This window comes from Panthera leo, chromosome A2 (assembly GCF_018350215.1).
Source record: "Panthera leo isolate Ple1 chromosome A2, P.leo_Ple1_pat1.1, whole genome shotgun sequence".
Lineage (NCBI taxonomy): Eukaryota > Metazoa > Chordata > Mammalia > Carnivora > Felidae > Panthera > Panthera leo.
In genome coordinates, this window is record NC_056680.1 from 95,587,764 (window position 1) to 95,606,734 (window position 18,971).

Genomic DNA, 18,971 nt, shown 5'->3' on the forward strand with positions numbered 1-18,971 from the left:
TATATATATATATTAGATTATATATATATATTAGATTATATATATATATATTAGATTATATATATATATATATTAGATTATATATATATATATATATTAGATTATATATATATATATATTAGATTATATATATATATATTAGATTATATATATATATATTAGATTATATATATATATATATATATATATATATATATATATATATATATGATCCACGATAGTAAACCGCAATAGCATTAAAAAAGTAAGAAGAGATCAATATGATGTAAATGATTAGTGCAGTGCTGGCCATATAAGTACCATATTTGCTAATTTAATTTGTAAATGCTGTGTAGAGATAGGGACTGAGCTAAATATATTTGGAGACTGATAATCATCTTGATCTTGTGGCTTAGTAAGTATGATTAAGATCTTTGCTGTTTAGCATAAAGCATTTATTAGTGTTAATGATCTCATAAACTTTGTAAATTATTTCTCTTTTTTGGCATTGATATATAATTAGCTAGGGATAGTTTAAGTATGTGAATTGGTGAGTAGCTTTTAGTTTAATCCCTTAATTAAAATATCATTTCCTGTACATTATTTTTGTAATAAAGATATTGTGAGTTTAGTAAATATTTGAGAATTTTTTCTCTTAACGATAAGATAGTAACAAGTAAAAGTAAATGTTTGTGTTTGCTGTGTTGATTTGAATGGATTCTCAAAGTTGATTGTGATTATGATGATAATTCTATAATCAAATTTTATTTTCTTAAATCTTGTGTGCAGTTTACTTTTCTCCTAACTTTTTGGAGTGTTTTCTTTTTTTAAGGACACGGCTTGATGAATTGAGGATGTTTCTAGAGAATGAGACCTGGGAGCTTTGTCCCGTTAAGTCAAATTTCAGCATTTTGCAACTTCACGTAAGTGTTTCTTAGGAACAAATAAATCTGTCTTTTATTTAGTCATCTTTTTAAAAAAACCCAGATATTAAAAAATCATTCATAAAATCATTAAAGAATAGTGTCTTCCTTCCTTCCTTAATAGTGATTAATAGCAAACCTCTTTTGTAAGAGTGATCCTTTTATAGATGTCAAAATCTGTCTCTTTTTACAAATTTTGTTTATGCACTTCAGGAAAGCTCTTTTGCCTAATCTTTTTCTTTTGATTTCAGAAGAAGATCTAATAATGATTTATTTAAATTTTGCAGAAAATTAATCAGCTGTATTTCGATGGTCTTTAATGAAAAAGCTTATATTTACAGAATATTTGTAATTTCTTTTTTTTTTTTTAATTTTAAAATTTTATTTTAGACAGAGAGCTCAGAGAGTATGCAGGTGGGGGAGAGGATTAAAGAGAAAGAGAGAAAGAGGGAGGGAGAGAGAATCCCAAACAGGCTCCACCAGTGCAGAGACTGACATGGGGCTCGATCTCATGATGCTGGGATCATGACCTGAGCCAAAATCAAGAGTTGGATGCTCAACCTACTGACCCACCCAAACATCCTTGTTTGTCGTTTCTTAAAGGGACTAATAGATTCCTAATTTATGTTGCAACTCGTAAATGTGCCTTGTAGTGAGACAATTCCTCAGAAATAAAAGAGGTACTTATAAAAAATACTCTTAATTAATTTTTATTAGTTAATTTATTCCTTGCATCTTTATAGAATATATGATCTATGAAAATATTAATTGAGTTGTTTTCTAAGCCTTGGTTGAAACACACTTGTAGATAAATACTCCTTGTGTGATAGATGATGATCTACAAATACCAAATGTCAAAACACAATATATAAACTTAGATCCCTGCATTAAAGATCCAGTATGTTTAGCTTTTGCCCTTGGAAGGAATGGCATTCTAGAAGCAACTTTTGTATTCTGGATAAATGTAAAGAATACATGATTAGAAGTTTTATGTAAGGATAGTCTTTATGGTTTTTTAAGAGCTAACTTCTTATTCAGTTCTATCATATTGCCTTCCTAGTGTGGAAATATTAAATACAGTGAAATGTGTTGATTAATAAATGCTTGAAAGACAGCAAAATTAACATTGATTTTAACATTATTTTAGAAATCTTAATATGATTCCTTAACATTATTTAGAATTCTAGCATTGATTTTAGAATCCCTATTTAAATAATTTTGTTTGAATTTGTGTTTAACTATCAAATTATGTTTGTGTATATGAGCACATGTACTTGGTGTAAATATAAAACAATTTTTTTACAAGATACATTTGAAATATTTCTATCCAATTGAACATTATCTCCTTTAAAGTAGTTACCTTGAATTTTCAGTTTTGCAAGGTGGATACAGATCTACTGTACAAGATTTTGCCTATAGTTAAAAGTACTGTTATTATGCACTTAAAGTTTTCTTAAGACAGTAGTTCTAGGGGTGTCTGGCTGGCTCGGTTGGTGAAGTATGCAACTCTTGATTTCAGGGTTGTGGGTTCAAATCCCATGTTGGGTGTGGAGATTAATACTTAAAATCTTTAAAAAAAGAGAGAGAGAGTAGAGCTCATGTTAAGGGTTCTAACAACTATTTTAAAAAGTAGTTACTTTAAAAACTATTCACAAATGAGATCGTGTTCACTTGACACATGTACTATAGATTTGGTTTAAAAAATCATCTCATTAATTTAGCGTCTTCCCTTGTTTAGAATGATAAAAATAATGGCATTGTTTTTAAGCATTATTATGAATTTGATTTAATGTGTAGTTGCAATTTAAAAAGAAAATAAACACATCATTTGAAATTTAACAAGCCTATGTAATTTTTAAGAATATTATCTTTGAATATGAAAAATGTGAAATTTAGTATTAATATTAAAAATATTAAAAACATTACCAAATTGCAAACTTACCAAATTTTTGTGAAAAATCATCAAATCAAGAGATTTGGAATTCAAATAAACTTTGAAGATTATTCCATCTTTTCCACTAATAAGCAATGTGATCTTGAACTCAGCACTGAATCCCTCTGGACTACCTCAGTTTCCTCTTATGGGAAATGCATGATTTGTGCTGGGTGCTACAACTCTTTAGCATTAGCATTGTGGTTCTCTTACTGTAGATTGACTCTCTCATTTTATAGGTGAGGAAATTGAGGCACAGAGAAGCCAGGTGACATTCCCAACATATGTAAGAAGTTAATGGAATATAATTGATTAATGGCAAGCTTTAGGTCTAAAAGATGTTATCATTTGACCTCAGTATGTGTGTTTGTGTTATCTGCTTCTAGATATATGAAGAAAAATAAATGCAAGTTTATAGAATGAAAGTTTTTAAGTTCTTCAGTGCAATATAACAAAGAAAGATTTTGATGTATTTTTGTAGAATATCTCAAATGGTGTAAACATATAAGTATACAAGGTGTCTGACCTAACAATTTTTATTGTGGCCTTTTTATTGATTAAAACCATATTCTGCTAGGTCTTTGGTGCTATGTGAAATTTTTTAGAATTATTCAAATTCAAGTTGTTTTCAAAAACTTTCTGTGCAGTTCCATAAAGTAAGCCAAAAGTAGCTTGATTTAGGTAATGCTTCTTAAAGTGATATCAGCACCTGAGTTGTCTTTAGGGAAAACTTTGAGCATATATTTTCAAGTTTGTGTTTTCAGACAACTTTGAAGGTTTAAAAGTGAATAACCTGAAGAATCAGGTTTAATTTTTTTTTCTCTAACTCTGCATGTACATTGATGGAATATATTATGTACTTGAATTTTATTGTTGTTGCTAAAAGATATCTGACTCATTTTTTTTAATGTCTAGGAATTTAAATTCATGGAACAGTCTCGTTCCCCATCAGTTTCACCTAGTAAGCAGCCAGCCTCAACTTCTTCAAAAACAGTGACCTTGTTTGAGCAGTACTGTAGTGATGGGAATCCATTTGAAATTCAGGCCAACCATAAAGATGAAGAAACAGAAGATGTCCTGGCTTCTAATGGGGTATGTAGTGTTTTTAAAACCTATTGTGGAATGTAAGTGAGATTTTCTTATTGAAAAGTGTTCTCTACCCAAGGAGCAAGGTGATTGGCTAGACCCATTTATCCATTCACCACCCATCTTCCTACCTATATGCTTATATACCTGCGATAACACTTGTACAGTAATGGCTTTCTAGTATGCTCTGTTGAAAATGTCCTTTTGAAGAATACATTTTGCCTTTATGTTTATTTTGTGCTCTTATTAGATTTCTGTATGTTCTTACTAGATTACTGAATCAGGTAGGGGTAGTTTCTTCACTGCATATTTATGCGATTTGTTGGATAGATGGATGAGGGAATAGATCATCTGCACTTACTTCTCATCCTCTCTCTTGGGCACCTGAATCATTTTGTCCATGTTCCTTTATTTGAGAGAGTAATGTCTTGCTTGGTTACCTGACCGGGATGTGTAGAAGTACAATGTTTTAACACTTTGAACAGCTCAAAAAACATAATATAAACCAGAGTTTGTGTGAGTTAATGGAAAGGATTTGAAGGCAGTTGGAATGAATATCACCGTTATTATTTATTAGATGTGTGTTCCTTGGCAACTTATTTTAACTTTGTGATCCTCCGTTTCCCTATATTTACAGTGAGGGAATGCTTACTTCACAGTTACCTGTGTTTATACAGTTTTTAATTTGGATGGGTTCTTCTCATCTTCGTCACTTCCAGACGAACCCTGTATGATTTTTATTTTAGATTTAATGAAGCCGAAGTGAAACTGTTCAGATTTGACAAAAATCTGTTGAAATTGTGTGTGTATTTTAGTTTTGGCATTTTTATTTTTTGTTTAGTGAAGATATAATTTAAAAAAACATTGCCATGAAAGTATACCATTTGTTATGTTTTATCATAAAGTAGAAATTATTTCATAGGAAGCCGTACTTACATTTGTAATTTAGTAATTCTGGGTGACACTTTGCCTCTATAAAGCAGGCTAAACTGAGAGGAATTAAAAGTCTTTTCAACATTTTGAAATAATATATCCACCTGTACTGATGATTTGTTAATTGAATCTCACATAGCATTTGATTCTCATTATTCGTGTCAATTGTGGTCTATAAAGTCCCTCTGAACGCTGAATTAGTAAATACAGAACCATTGTTCCTAGGTGAAATACGGGATTCAGTTCCTGTGATCCTTTGGTCACATTTTCATCAACCGATCAATGTATAACCTTGTTTTATGTATGTTTTTGCTTAAAGACATCTAAGTTAATATAAAGTGTTGGTCTATTAACGTTGAACTCACAGCCAGCAGCACTATAATTCCTGCCTGAACGAAGCTTATCTAACACATGTATTTTTACTATGAGATATACTACAGTCTTGTGCTCAGGAGCACTAGACAAAACTTTAGTCCTGCACTTAGGAGCCATTCTAAACAGTGAAATCACCAGCAAAAAGCACAGATATTTTTTAAATGTGGCACTAAATAGACAGTGAAATGGACATTGTTTAAGTAAGAGAGATGAAGGGATGCCTGGGTGGCTCAGTCGGTTGATCATCTGACTCCTGATTTTGTCTCAAGCCATGATCCCAGAGTCATGGGATTGAGCCCCGCATTGGGCGCCATGCTGAGCATGGAGCCTGCTTAGAATTCTCTCTCTCTCTCTCTCTCTCTCTCCCTCTCTCTCCCTCTCTCTCCCTCTCTCTCTCTCTCTCTCCCTCTCCCTCTGGTCCCTCTCCCCTGCTCGTGTTCTCTCTCTCTCTCTCTCAAGTAAACTTAAAGGGACGCCTAGATGGTTCAATTGGTTGAGTGTCTGACTTCGGCTCAGCTCATGATCTCGTGGTTCATAAGTTCGAGCCCTGTGTCTGGCTCTGTGCTGACAGCTCAGAGCCTGGAGCCTGCTTTGAATTCTGTCTCCCTCTCTCTCTGTCCCTCCCCTGCTCACACTCTGTCTCAAAAATAAACATTAAAATTTTTTTTTAATAAATTTTAAAATAAAATAAATACAATTTCTAAAAAAAAGAAAGTAAGATAGATGAGGCAAAAAGGTAGAGCATTACTTTGTTTGCCTTCAGCTAGGAATGTGCATTTTGGGTAACTCAAAAGTTTCTGCATACTCTATGCATATCCATGGTTGACAGTGAAGGTGTCGTGAATGTTGGGGTTACAAATAAAGTTTAGCAAGTAGGGAAGTTTGCAAACACAGAATCCTTAAAAATGAGGATCTCTTGTACTGTGGAATCATGAAGCTCTGTTGTTCTAACCAGAATGTCCTGGTGTGTGTGAATTACCTTTCTGAATGTTATCACGATCACATTGTATACAAGTGGGTAAGAATGCCTATAGAATTCTTGTTTGCTGTTATTAATATGTGATCTAATCTTTCTAGGTACCACATAAGTTCTTGAGAGTTAAGGTCGAGATCTTACTATGGCCTGTCCCACTGCTTTCGACTTTCAAAAAAATGTGTTGAATTAGGGGACCAATTTCTTTCCATGTTGTCTTTATACTGGTCTCCTCAACTGGAATATGGGGATAAAACTTTGTCATAGAATTGTTTTGAAGATTCAGTGAGAAAATTCATGAAAACACTTAGCACTTAACACTGAAGAAATGTTAGCCATTATTTAATCATACTAACTTAAAATATTAAGCGATAATGCTATTGCTGCAACTGCTTTCTTTCCTGAGTCTGGACTCCACTGTCCTCTCCCATGCTGGCACTGGGCCATGGTGCCATAAAGATGATGAAAAGGTTAGATAGGCACCCTTCCTCTCAAGAGGAAATCCACCATTTTTGCCCTTGCTCTCATTAGTCCCATGGTACTAAGCATAATTTTCTAAGCCACCCTTGGAATTAAATCTCCTCATAATAAATTAAAACATTAGCATGTGTGCTGTAAGAGGTTATTACGCTGAATTAACACTTCCAGAGTGCCAGAATTGTACACTCAACCTCTTTATAATGAATTAGCAAAATGGAAGTATCATGAAATGACTTGGAGGAAGAGATGAGATTTTTTGTTTTTAGTCAAATGTACACTCTTTTCCTCTCCTGAGAGCTATCAGGATTCTTGTTTTTGTTTGTTTGTTTTCTTTATGTGGAGATTTGATTTTTTAGGAGACATTTAGAAACTTTTGTAGGTATAATGTTTGTATCTTATTTTCCTTTTTTTCTTTTGAGCTGGTTAAGGTGGATGATGGAGAAAATGGAAATGATTACTATGGTTCTTGATGGCAAAATGAAAAATGAATTACTAAGAACTTTCTTCCATAAACTACTTCTTAAAAATTGGATAGTTTTGTTGTGTTGAAAGATTCCAAGAAAGGTTGGCTGTTCATACCCATTGTTGAATATACTGTGTTTTCTTCAGTATGAATCTGATGAACAAGAAAAAAGTGCCTATCAGGAGTATGACAGTGACAGTGATGTTCCTGAGGAGCTAAAACGAGATTATGTGGATGAACAGACAGGTGATGCACCTGTGAAAAGGTAATTGTTCTTAGATTGTATGCTTTTCTATGTTGTGCTTTTAAATACAGTATTTCCTTTAAGGGTTAAGAAAAAACAAAAAACAAAAATTAAATATTTCTGTAGGTTATGATGTCATGTGACAAGTTGATATGTTTTTAAATGATTCCTGCAAGGTTAAAAAAATAGTTTTTATTTTTTATATTGTGCATAATCAAAGGGCTCTTAATTTAGAGAGCAGTGGTTTTTGCAGAAAAACAAACTTTTGATTTATAAAATCAGAGCTGTCTTTGGAGGCAGTTCCTGCTTCACATAAGTTAAAAAAACCTCAAGGAGGAAGGGCACCTGGGTAGCTCAGTCTGTTAAGCATCTGACTTTGGCTCAGGTCATGATGCCGTGGTTTGTGAGTTTGAGCCCCGCATTGGGCTCTGTGCTGCTTCAGATTCTGTGTCTCCCTCTCTCTCTGCCCCTCTCCCGCTCATGCTCGCTCGCGCGCGTGTGCTCTCTCTCTCGCTCTCTCTCAAAAATAAACATTAAAAAAAAGGAAAAAAAAACTCAAGGAGGAAAGTAGTCATTTGTTCTGTATGTGGAGTTTCTGCCTCAATCTAGTAAATGCAGAGAGTCTCCACTCATTTTTCCGATGTCAATTACATTTACAAATATATTTGGGCCTTCTGTTAAGGTTCCTTCATTGTTTTGTTTCTATGATAAACTGTCCTGTTCAAAAACTATGATAATTACATAAGAATTTTTTGTCATCTTCTCCCACTTAAATGGGCTGATTCTTAGATGTGAGTGAGTTAATTTCATGACTGAGCATCAGACATTTAGTGACTGCAAATATACTTTATTCTTAATGATAGATTTAAGTACATTCTGCCCTACTTTTTACCCCCAAAGTACCTAGTTAGTACCTATTTAATTTGAAACCCTAATCAATATAATTTCTCTCCTCAAAAATGATCTATTTGTGTGGTAATGGATATTTTAATGTCAAAAATTGTTTCCATTTTTTTTCACATATATATGATGTTTAAATATCTCCCATCTATGATCTGTTATGAACCAAGTAGAATTGTGTTGTTGGACTTCTTCACTGGATATTTCGGGTATATTTTGGCTACAAGGAAAGCTCTAATTGAAATGAACATGTAAGATAGTGTCTGCCAGTATATGTGTGTATATACTTGCATTTTTTTGTAGGGTTATGCAGTTACCCACCTAACTTACCACTAAGAAGTATGAATAATGTGAACTACAACCTGCATTCAATCAATTACTACCAATTCCAACCTCAAAGTGTCTCTAGAATTTATCAAAATGTCTTGTATTTCACTGATATCATCGAAATTCATGCAAAAATCATCTCTGTGCCAGATCATTGGATCAGCCCCCTTACCTTGGCTACCTGTGTCTAGTTTTACCCCCTCCTAATCCATTCTTGGATACAAATGTAGATTTTTTTTTTCTTGATCTAAAAATTTCATCATGTCATTTTTCTGCTTAAGATTTGTATTCAGGTTAAGGTTCATACTCTTTAGATGTGATTGCCTTCAGTGACCTGGCCTTTACCTTTCTTCTTACCACTTTTCCCTCAGCCCACGCATTCTCCATGCTGGCATTGCGAACTCTTTATGCTTCTCTGAGCACACTCTCTTCTTTTACCTCTGTGTCCCCTTTTTTTCTGTACTTATCACATAAGTTCTACTTTTTCTTTGAACCTAGTGTCATACCTAACCCCAGACTCTGTCATTATACCTTATGTTTTAGATATTAGGTTTAGATTCTATGTTTTCATATTTATAAGTCTGAAATCAGGATGTTTGGTACATTTGATACAGAATTTCCCTGAAACATCTATTTTTTTTTTTAACGTTTATTTATTTTTGAGACAGAGAGAGAGCATGAACAGGGGAGGGGCAGAGAGAGAGGGAGACACAGAATCTGAAACAGGCTCCAGGCTCCGAGCTGTCAGCACAGAGCCCGACGCGGGGCTCGAACTCACGGAGTGTGAGATCATGACCTGAGCTGAAGTCGGACGCTTAACCAACCAAGCCACCCAGGCACCCCGAAACATCTATTTTTTAAAGTAACATAGCTTTTTTAAAAGTGGTTAATTAATGTCTTTGAATCAAAGAAATAGAGTATAGTACTTTAGTTCTCTGTTTATGAATTACTCTTCTCCTCTAGACTGTAAACTTTGTAAGGACAGGAGATAATCTTTATATCCCTACCTGATACATGGTAACATTTTTCATAACTAATTAGGAATGGAGGATAGATCCTAATCTCAATAACTTACTGATTTACTAGTTGACAACCCTAATTGCAACTCTGTTTTGTTTTTCCATATTAAGCGTTTCTAGGGAAACTTTAAAAAGCAGGAAGAAATCAGATTACAGTCTAAATAAAGTGAATGCACCCATCTTAACAAATACAACACTGAATGTAATAAGACTTGTTGGTAAGTAGCTACACCTTTAAAAAAAAACATTGTTAGTTAAATTAGTCTACTTTTGTTACTTTTATTGGGGTTTTCATTGTACACTTCAATGCTTACCACAAGGAAGGTTTTAAGACTGTTAGAGGTCAATGCTTTCTCATCATAATTGTTTCAAATAGTATAATACTAATATTAATGTCAGTTTTTCTTTTTCAGTTAACTACTTTGTATTTGTGTCTTCTACTTTTTCTAAAATATTCCAGTTATTTGGTATGTAATGAAAAATTCTCTATGTGAATTAGAGGTGTGTGTAGGATGATGATAGTACCCATTTCACATTTACACTATGTTGTGCTTAGTTCATTGATCTTCACAATCTTCCTGTCAGACAGACAGAGTGAAGAGTGATTCTCTGGCATTTTCAGACACAAGAGCTAAATGTTCACACCATAGAAAGAGTTATTCTTATTACAGATAAGACCTTTATTGATGATTTTGTAGAAAGCAAATAACGTGAAGAAATGTCATTTAAAATACTTCGGTTTGAAGATGATGTGGAATTTTTAACATTCAACATTTCAACATTTTATATGCCATCCTAACCTTTATGTCTCACAAGTAAGTCTGTACATTTGACATATAAGTTATAGAGATGTCTTCTCAAATTAATTAAGTCATCTATACCAGTCAGGAATTTTAATGGTGTTCTAGAACAACAACAACAACAAAAAAAAAACCCTCTGTATTCTATATGGAGATGATAATATCCTGCTGCCTAGTTTGATTACTCTTGACTCTGATAAAATGGTCTGTATTCTTGAAGATAATTTCTAAATTTCATTAATGAATAGGGCAAAGTAGACAAAATGTTTCTTAGAAGTCCCATTTCCTTTAGGAAAAATAGTGGAAAAGTAATAATGAATTGAGAGGAAAAGAAAAATTTGTATATTTTTATGACACACCAAAAAATGACCAGATCTAAAGTGTTTTTTGGCTGATTATTGCCAGGGTAATTAGCCTTTCTTCTTTATCCAAGAGAGCTAACTGAACATAGCATTATGAGTTCCTGTCTAGAATTTATAGAACCAGAACTGGAAGGGTTCTGAGAGGTCATCTGGTATAAATTCCTATAAAACTAGGATTTCTTTCTTTAATGCCCCTAATTTGTGGTGGTCACCTAGCTTTTGTTTCATGTCTCACAGTGAGTGACTGTACGTCTTATTTTGCAAGACTACTCATTCAACTATTAGACTGATTTAATTGGTAGAAATCTCTTCCTTGTGATAAATCAAAATTTCTTTTTCTCTGTAATTTTATCTGTTGGTCTTAGTTATGCCTTTAAAAGTAAAAAGAGTAAGTCTGTACTTTTTTCTCCTATTCTTCCCTGTGATCACTTTTCAGGTCTGGGTGGTAGTTATACTGTCCTTCCTTTCTGTATGCTCCACCAGTTCTTTCTTTAGGGTCAGTGTGCTCATTTCCCTTATGTGGTTCCCACTGACAAATATTCCAAAATCCTTGTCATCCTCCTCAGCTTTCTGGACTCACTGTAGTTTCTGGTGTCTGAACACACTGCTTGAGAGATGTAGTTTAATGAAGTCATCTTTTGCCTGGTTGTGTTGAAGGAACAAATCACCCTAACACATCAGTGGCTTTCAGCCACAAAAGTTTACATGATGTGTATTGGCTCCTGATCACCTTCGATCTGTTTCATGTGTCATTCTGAGATTCACGCGGAGAGAATAGTACCAATTTGGAACATGGGGAAAAGAGCAGGAGTCAGTCCATGTTATGACCCTTAAGGCTTCCACCCTGCTGTGGCACACTGACTTCCTGTGACATATGTCACTGGCCATGGCAAGTCAGGCTTGACTATTGGAGAGAGAGGTACACTTGTGCCCAGGAAGGCACTACAGGTTCAGAGCAGTAGAGGAGGATGCATAATCTTCTTACAGGGAAGGGGAGTGGGTTGGGATAAATGGGGAAAATAATACAATCAATCCCATTTAGTGATAGTTTATATTTTTAACCTCACCTAGTTCAAAAAGAACTAGAGGTTATCAACTACTTTTACTCTAAAAGACATATATTTAGTAGAAGTAAATCAAATATAAGGCTAAAACAAAATTGAGGAGGGGGGCAAATCATGTTTCATTCAGTTAAATGCAGACAACAGATGCAAATCTTCACTTCTTAGCAGACATAAGGAAATGAAAAACTGCATTCTGCTATTCTCATTATGTAAGAAATGGATAGAAATGTGCTATTGGTGCTAAATTCAGAAGTCAGTAACAACAAATTCTTATAGAAGGATTACTGATTGACATAGTGGACATTGTTTTCTAATAGTAGATTTAAGAAATGGGGGGAAAGTTGTGTTCTAACGGGCTTTTGGTATGTCAACCCTATAAAGCAGACAGTCCTGAATAAAACCTTACTCAGTGAAGAGAATCTGACGATTGTAATTTCAGCCTTCACCACCACCAGATCTTTTACTAGAATTGCAATTAGTAAACAATGCCTAGTATGCTATTTTAACTCTCACATCTTCCCATTTAGGGCTGGGATTAGGTGCTTCCATTATTCCCTCCCATAGATTTTTATGCCTACCGCTTTCTCTCCCTGGGATGTCTTTATCTTCAGTTTGTACATATTCATAAAATAGAACTTTAAGAGAACCACTCACTAAGGGGTCTCCAACCAGTAAATGCTATAGAGGTGCTTGAAGATAATAAACCCGCAAAGGTAATGTCTCTTCTTACAAAGCCAGAAGTACAGTTGTGTAAATAAGGTTGATTAATTTTGGGTGCCTGGGAAGATGAAGGAACTAATTATTCAATAGTTGGGAGGCACATTTTAGAACATTAAAGGCATATTCAAAATGTCCTTTTCAAGTAGTATTTATTTGGCAGGTAATTAGGAGAGATTAAACAAAAAAGTGTTAATGGGGTTTCCCAGCCCTAGGTGGTACCTAAATCTGTTAGAAAAGCCCAGGGAGCCTTTCATAAGTGCAGAGAACTAATCAGAATGCTTGCTTGAGTAAAGAGAAAATTCTGTCAACCTGACAATTTCTTGCAGAGGTAGAGAAATTTTAAGAAATGTGTCTCATCACTGAGATAGGCTTCCTATTCAAGATTTTCTTCTCCTGGAGGCAGCTCTCTCTTGAGCAGGTATTATAGGTTTGAGAGGGGCAGAAGTCAGGTTGCCAAAATCCATGCTTATCAAAACTACAGACCTTAGAATAAAATTATTTATTACATTACTTTAGCAGCTGAAAATCATAACACACCAGCACGTCATGTATCCAGACTTAACATGAAACCAGAATAAAGTTATCTCAGAAACTTTAATATTTTGATATGTAATGTTTAAGGAAAAAAATATGTCATTATTTAATTTAGATTACATTCCAATATTTTTGTTTCTCTAAAAGATACTTACATTTTGTTATTTATATGAAATACTTTTAAACAGTTTTAAAACACTTTCTGAGCTGATAGCTCTATGTACAACATGATATTTTGAGAGGATGACCCAAGAAGTGTCATCCTTCAGCAAAATGTGCAAGAAAATCATATAGGAGATTTGGGAGGCTGAAATAGAATATTCAAACTACAGAATAAAAATAAATAACAATGAAATGATAGAATAAAAGCTGGTAGTTAAAGACTTAGGTAATAGACTGTGGTCTTCAGTTCATTGTTCAGTGTGTTTTTCTAAATTTTATGAGCTGAACTAACTTTTCCTTTCCTTTATGGCTCATTTATAGCATTTCCAGCTTGCCTTTATGTGCTATTTATATCCATTAATGGTGTTTCAACTTAGTGCGCTGTGATAATAGCTAACATCCTTCCAGCTCAGATTCTGTTTTGCTCCTCCCCATCAATTTGTCAGCCCCTACAGATGAGAACGATCAGAGTCATCTCTGCAGCATATAGAGCATTCAGCCAGTGCTTTTGTAGGTGCCCAGTATACTGAACTGACAAACCTTGATTTTTAAAATCTTGAATATTGGAGCAACACTTTCTCCTCCTCTTTTGTCTGAATCAACAGTGGAGGAACACACACACAGCACCTTCTCTGTACCCTTGAATTTGTTCCTCTGTGTAAAAGTGTGGCTCTCTAAATGAATTTCCCTGGGCCAGCTTTCATGTGGTAATTGCTCTGTTATTTATGTGAAATATTTTAAAATATTTGTTCTCTGTGCTGATGAGCTGGGTAAGGCAGGCCCACTGTTCCTCTTGGTTGTATAGTTCTCCTCCATCTTGTTCCTTGGTTGGTTTCTTTGCCAGTCCCTCTGTGTCTCCTCTCCATGAGTATGCAGGACACACAGTCTAGATTTTAGGATGATAATGTAAACGGTGCTCTTTCTTTTGCGTTTCCTCATGAGGTTAGGTTTCTTTTCTTTGTTTCTTTTTTTTTTTTTTTCATGTGTATATATTTTTGAGAGAGAGAGAGAGAGAGAAAGACAGAGCGTGAGGAGGGGAGGGCATAAAGATTGGGAGACACAGAATCCGAAGCAGGCTTCAGGCTTTGAGCTGTCAGCACAGAGCTCCATACAGGGCTCGAACCCACGAACTCTGAGATCATGACCTGAGCTGAAGTCGGTTGCTTAACCAGCTGAGCCACTCAGGCGCCCCTAAGTTTCTTTACCTAGCACTCTGTACTTCTCCCTTCCTGCATTCGTCATAACTATAATTATTTTAAAATGATAGCAGTAGCTAAGATTTCTTGCTCCCTTATTATAGGCCACGTAAACACTTTACACACATTTTCTCATGAATTCTTTTTTTTTTTTTTTTTAACGTTTATTTATTTTTGAGACAGAGAGAGACAGAGCATGAACGGGGGAGGGACAGGGAGAGAGGGAGACACAGAATCGGAAGCAGGCTCCAGGCTCTGAGCCATCAGCCCAGAGCCCGACGCGGGGCTCGAACTCACGGACTGCGAGATCGTGACCTGAGCTGAAGTCGGACGCTTAACTGACTGAGCCACCCAGGCGCCCCTCTCATGAATTCTTTACAATACCCCTTTTATATACCAAATAATTAAAGCCCAGAGGTAAATAACTTGCCTAATGTCACATAGCTGCTAACTAGTAGAGCCCAGATTGTCTGTTCCTAGAGCCAGTAAGTTCTTTTCATGCTTCACAACTGGTAAAGGAAATCAGGAATGTTGATTCTTACACCTGGACGAAGTTCACAGAGGTGATAATATAGACTGGAAACAGGAATAAGAACTTCTTGCAGGTGATCATTTGGGAAGAGATGCTTTTCTTAGTCATCTTGAGGCAGGAGGGAAGGGAGGCTAGGGAGACAAGTTGACCAAAGTATAGCCATTTTGATTCTAGACTGACCCTTAACCTAAAAGTCAGCAGCAGGTCATAGAAAGAGTCACAAGATCAGACTCATGGAAAACCATAAGCCTCACTCTCTCCAGCAATAAAAAGCTACCCAGGCTGGACTTTCTTAAAATTGCTTCCTGTGGGTAATTCCATAACCCTAAAACAATGGAAAAACTGCCCAATGTGAATGATAAACCCTAAGTTAAAGAGTAAACCCCTCCCTATATGGTTAGCTAATTTAAATAAAACTTATAAAACCTTTCCTTAGAGGCAAAGGAGGGGGGCGGGGTCCTCTTTCTCACCTGGGAGGAGAGACTGCTACTTTGTGAAGTAGTTCCTTGCTTACTTTTATATTTAATAAATCCTTGTCCCTTCCTCTAAGTGGCTTGCTCTTGAATTCTCTCACAAAGCCAGGAACCCTCCTCACATGGGGCCTGAGGTCCTCCCTCCTGCGGCATAGGCCAGTCCTGTATCCATCTGGGCTGTGTATTAAGTAACCTTCCTCCATGTTTCCAAAGCATGCTGTTGTGCACTCCACTCTCATGTCCTCTGTAGGGAGTTCTAGAAGGGAAGGAAGAGAAGGTGGAGTGCATCTGAACCACATCTCCATTCACTGACCGACCACATTTTTTAAACGAGGCCGGCTAACTTCAGAGCCTTGCTTTTACCCTTTTATTAAGGTAGTATTCTCACTGTAAGGCAGTAAATAGTAAAGAAGAGATTGTGAGGAAACAGCAGTCTCCCACCCCAGGCCTCCCTACCACCAACCTGGAGGCAATTTCTTGGTCTGTTTTTGTTTGTCTTCTAGTTGTAATTTCCCAGGAAAGAGTAATGAGAGGTAAATGTTTTGAATTCTTGTCATTTTGAATGTCTTTATTCTGTCCTTTCACGGAATGACAATTCAGCTGTGCATAATAGAATTACAGATTAGGAATTATTTTTCCTTGGAAAGTTGAAACCTGTAGTGTTCTGTTCATTTTACTGTAGTTGAATTTATTTTCTCTCTCTTCTTTCTCTCTCTCTCTCTCTCTCTGAAAGCTTTTAGTATTTTTTTTTCCTTGATGTTTCAGAACTCTCTGGTGATGTGTTTAGGTGTGAGTTATTTTTCATTAAGTGTGTTGGGTAGTTCATGACCCTTTCAATCTGAAAGCTCTTATGCTCCTCAGCTGTGACTAATGCTACTATTTATTTGATGATTTCCACTTCCCCATTTTCTCTACCCTCTCTTTCTTTGATTTCTCATTGCTTAAGTGTTGGTCTTTTAGATTGGCCCCTTTATGTCTCCTATATTTTCTCGATCTTCTAGAAGACTTCCATTTTTCCATTTTTTTCTTTAATTTTTAATTTTAAAATCACTTTTAAATTCTTTAAAAGCCCTTGTGTATTCTCTTTCCCCCCACCCCCCATATTCTTCTGTTATAAGATTTATATAATTATTACATTTCTTTAGCTTGACTTACTGTTTTCTCTGGGATCAGCATTTCTTTTTACTTTTACTCTCTGGGACTGGTGATTTTTGATGACCTCTTCAAATCCAAAATAGAAGGCCTGCATAGCTGCTGTGGGTGTCCCTTGCTGAGTAATGAGAGCTATGCTCTTCCTGCCCCTTTCTCCTCAGTAGGGATCCTGACTGGGAACTTCCTATAGAACCGGGCAAGGCTGGGTGGATTTACTAGCAATTTTTACTTTATGGGGACAGATCCCCCAATTTTTAGAATTAGGTAGATTTTAATCTGTGGTGCCAACATGCACACTAGAAGCCTTTGCCTTTCTAATTTATTATTTTTTTAAATTTTGCTCAGTTTTTTTGTTTGGTTTGTTCATGTCATTTATTTACTTCTTTTAGAGAGAAATCCTAAGAGTTTTTGTTTTCTTTTGTTTTTGTCCGTGGGAATATTCTGGTAGCCTGTACTCTATTGTTGGTGAGGGATAGTGATAGAGGAAGACCTGCTGAATGGTAATTTAAGGGTAATGGACCCTTAATGAATCCATCCTTTTTCAGCTCTATTTCTGGCTCCTGCCCTCTTGCACTGCCCACCAAGTCTAAGCAGTCACCATCCTACAGAATAGCTTTTATCTCCTTAATGGTCGTCTTGTGGTTTATGGATTTCTTTGTATTATTCCGTCAAACTCTCCTGTCTCTTATGTGTCATCCAGACAGGGGTTGGGACACTATAACATGCAGGTCAAGTGAGTTAGGCTACCTGTTTTTGTAAATAAAGTTTTATTGGAATACACCCATGCTCATTTGTTTACATATTGTCTATGGCTGTTTTTGTGTTACAAAGGCAGAGTTGAGTAGTTGAAACAGAGACCAGCAGAGCTGAGTAGTTGCAACATAGACTGTATGGCATGCAAAGCCTAAAACTATGTACTCTTTGGTCCTTTATCAGAAAGGTTTACCAATTTAGAAATTGGCTTGGTGTAGAAATTTTTCGAGATTTCTCATTTTCTGGTGATCATACCTACTCGCCTTTCCCTCCTCATCCCTTTCTCTTCATAGATACAGGCTTAAACTACTGTAAAATTCTTTTAATTCAGTAATTCTGAGAAGGTACATAGGCCTCCTCCAGCCTCCAAAAGCTTACTGTGCCCTCATGAACTGGAACAGAGCTCTTCTTCTTCTTCTTCTTCTTCTTCTTCTTCTTCTTCTTCTTCTTCTTCTTCTTCTTCTTCTCCTTCTCCTTCTCCTTCTCCTCCTCCTTCTCCTCCTCCTTCTCCTCCTCCTTCTCCTCCTCCTTCTCCTCCTCCTTCTCCTCCTCCTTCTCCTCCTTCTCCTCCTCCTCCTCCTCCTCCTCCTCCTCCTCCTCCTCCTCCTTCTTCTTCTTCTTCTTCTTCTTCTTCATGTTTTAATATGCTGGCAGCCTGCTTATATGGCCGCCTCCCTCATCTGACCATTTAAGGTATGAGAGCAGGGACTCTAACACCTTGTGTCTTAACACAAAGCCAAGGACATAATAAGCCTTCAGAAATTGTTTGTTGAATGAATTGAATGAATGAATATAAATATATTTAAACATTTTTTTGAGAGTGGTGGGTTTTTATCTAGTTTTTTTTTCTTTTGAATGCAACATTTAAAAAAGCTTTACCTATTAATAATTCATTTATATATTCTTCCTTAAGATTAATTATATAAACAATGGTTAATCTTACTAGTAATGGAGAGGAGCTTTGTGTTCTGGACATATATTAACCCAGATATTTGCATTCTACCTCATTTTACTTATCATCTCTTATTATCTCTCTCTCTAATTGATATCTCAAAACAGATATCAATTAAAACATGATATTTTTAAATTTTTTTCAGTGTCACATTTTTTGTGTAAATAGTTGCAGTTTAAAACCTACTGATATGCCCCGATTCGAGAGACCCCCTGAAAACAAACCACCAGAGTCCAGAGTCAAAGCCAAGCGGCAAGGGTCGTTTATTGCAGGTTCGAACCCGGTCCTCCGCGCACTCGTTGCTGGTGACGCAAGAGGCCCTGAGCAAGGATCTTACAGCTTCTTTTATAGACAGGCACAACAAGTTAGGGATTTTTTTTGAGGTTACAGAGCTGTTATTGGTTGACATTTAAATCTGAACACTCAGCAGAACTTGATTGGTTCCCGCCTTTATTTCAAACCACAACCAGGCACGCCCTGGCTGGTTTCAGGATGGCGGGGGTTGGGGGGGGGGGTCTTTTCTTTGCAGTTGTGAGTACACCTGGGTAATTTTTCTCTTAGTCTCTCACTACATGTTTGTAATTGATGAAATACCTGCATAGTGATCCAGAAATTTCTAGGAGCATAATTTTCAAA

The 18,971-nt window shown here is 35.9% G+C and overlaps 1 protein-coding gene across 1 annotated transcript in view; it reads left to right on the plus strand.

The window, feature by feature from the left end:
• VPS50 (VPS50 subunit of EARP/GARPII complex) overlaps positions 1–18,971 on the plus strand; it is a 135,884-nt gene that overhangs the window by 86,201 nt on the left and 30,712 nt on the right. Inside the window, exons 17-20 of the mRNA XM_042917804.1 lie at positions 812–902; positions 3,751–3,927; positions 7,292–7,410; positions 9,747–9,853. Of these exons, the coding sequence (XP_042773738.1) occupies positions 812–902; positions 3,751–3,927; positions 7,292–7,410; positions 9,747–9,853 (494 nt within the window). The remainder of the gene's footprint in view (positions 1–811; positions 903–3,750; positions 3,928–7,291; positions 7,411–9,746; positions 9,854–18,971) is intronic.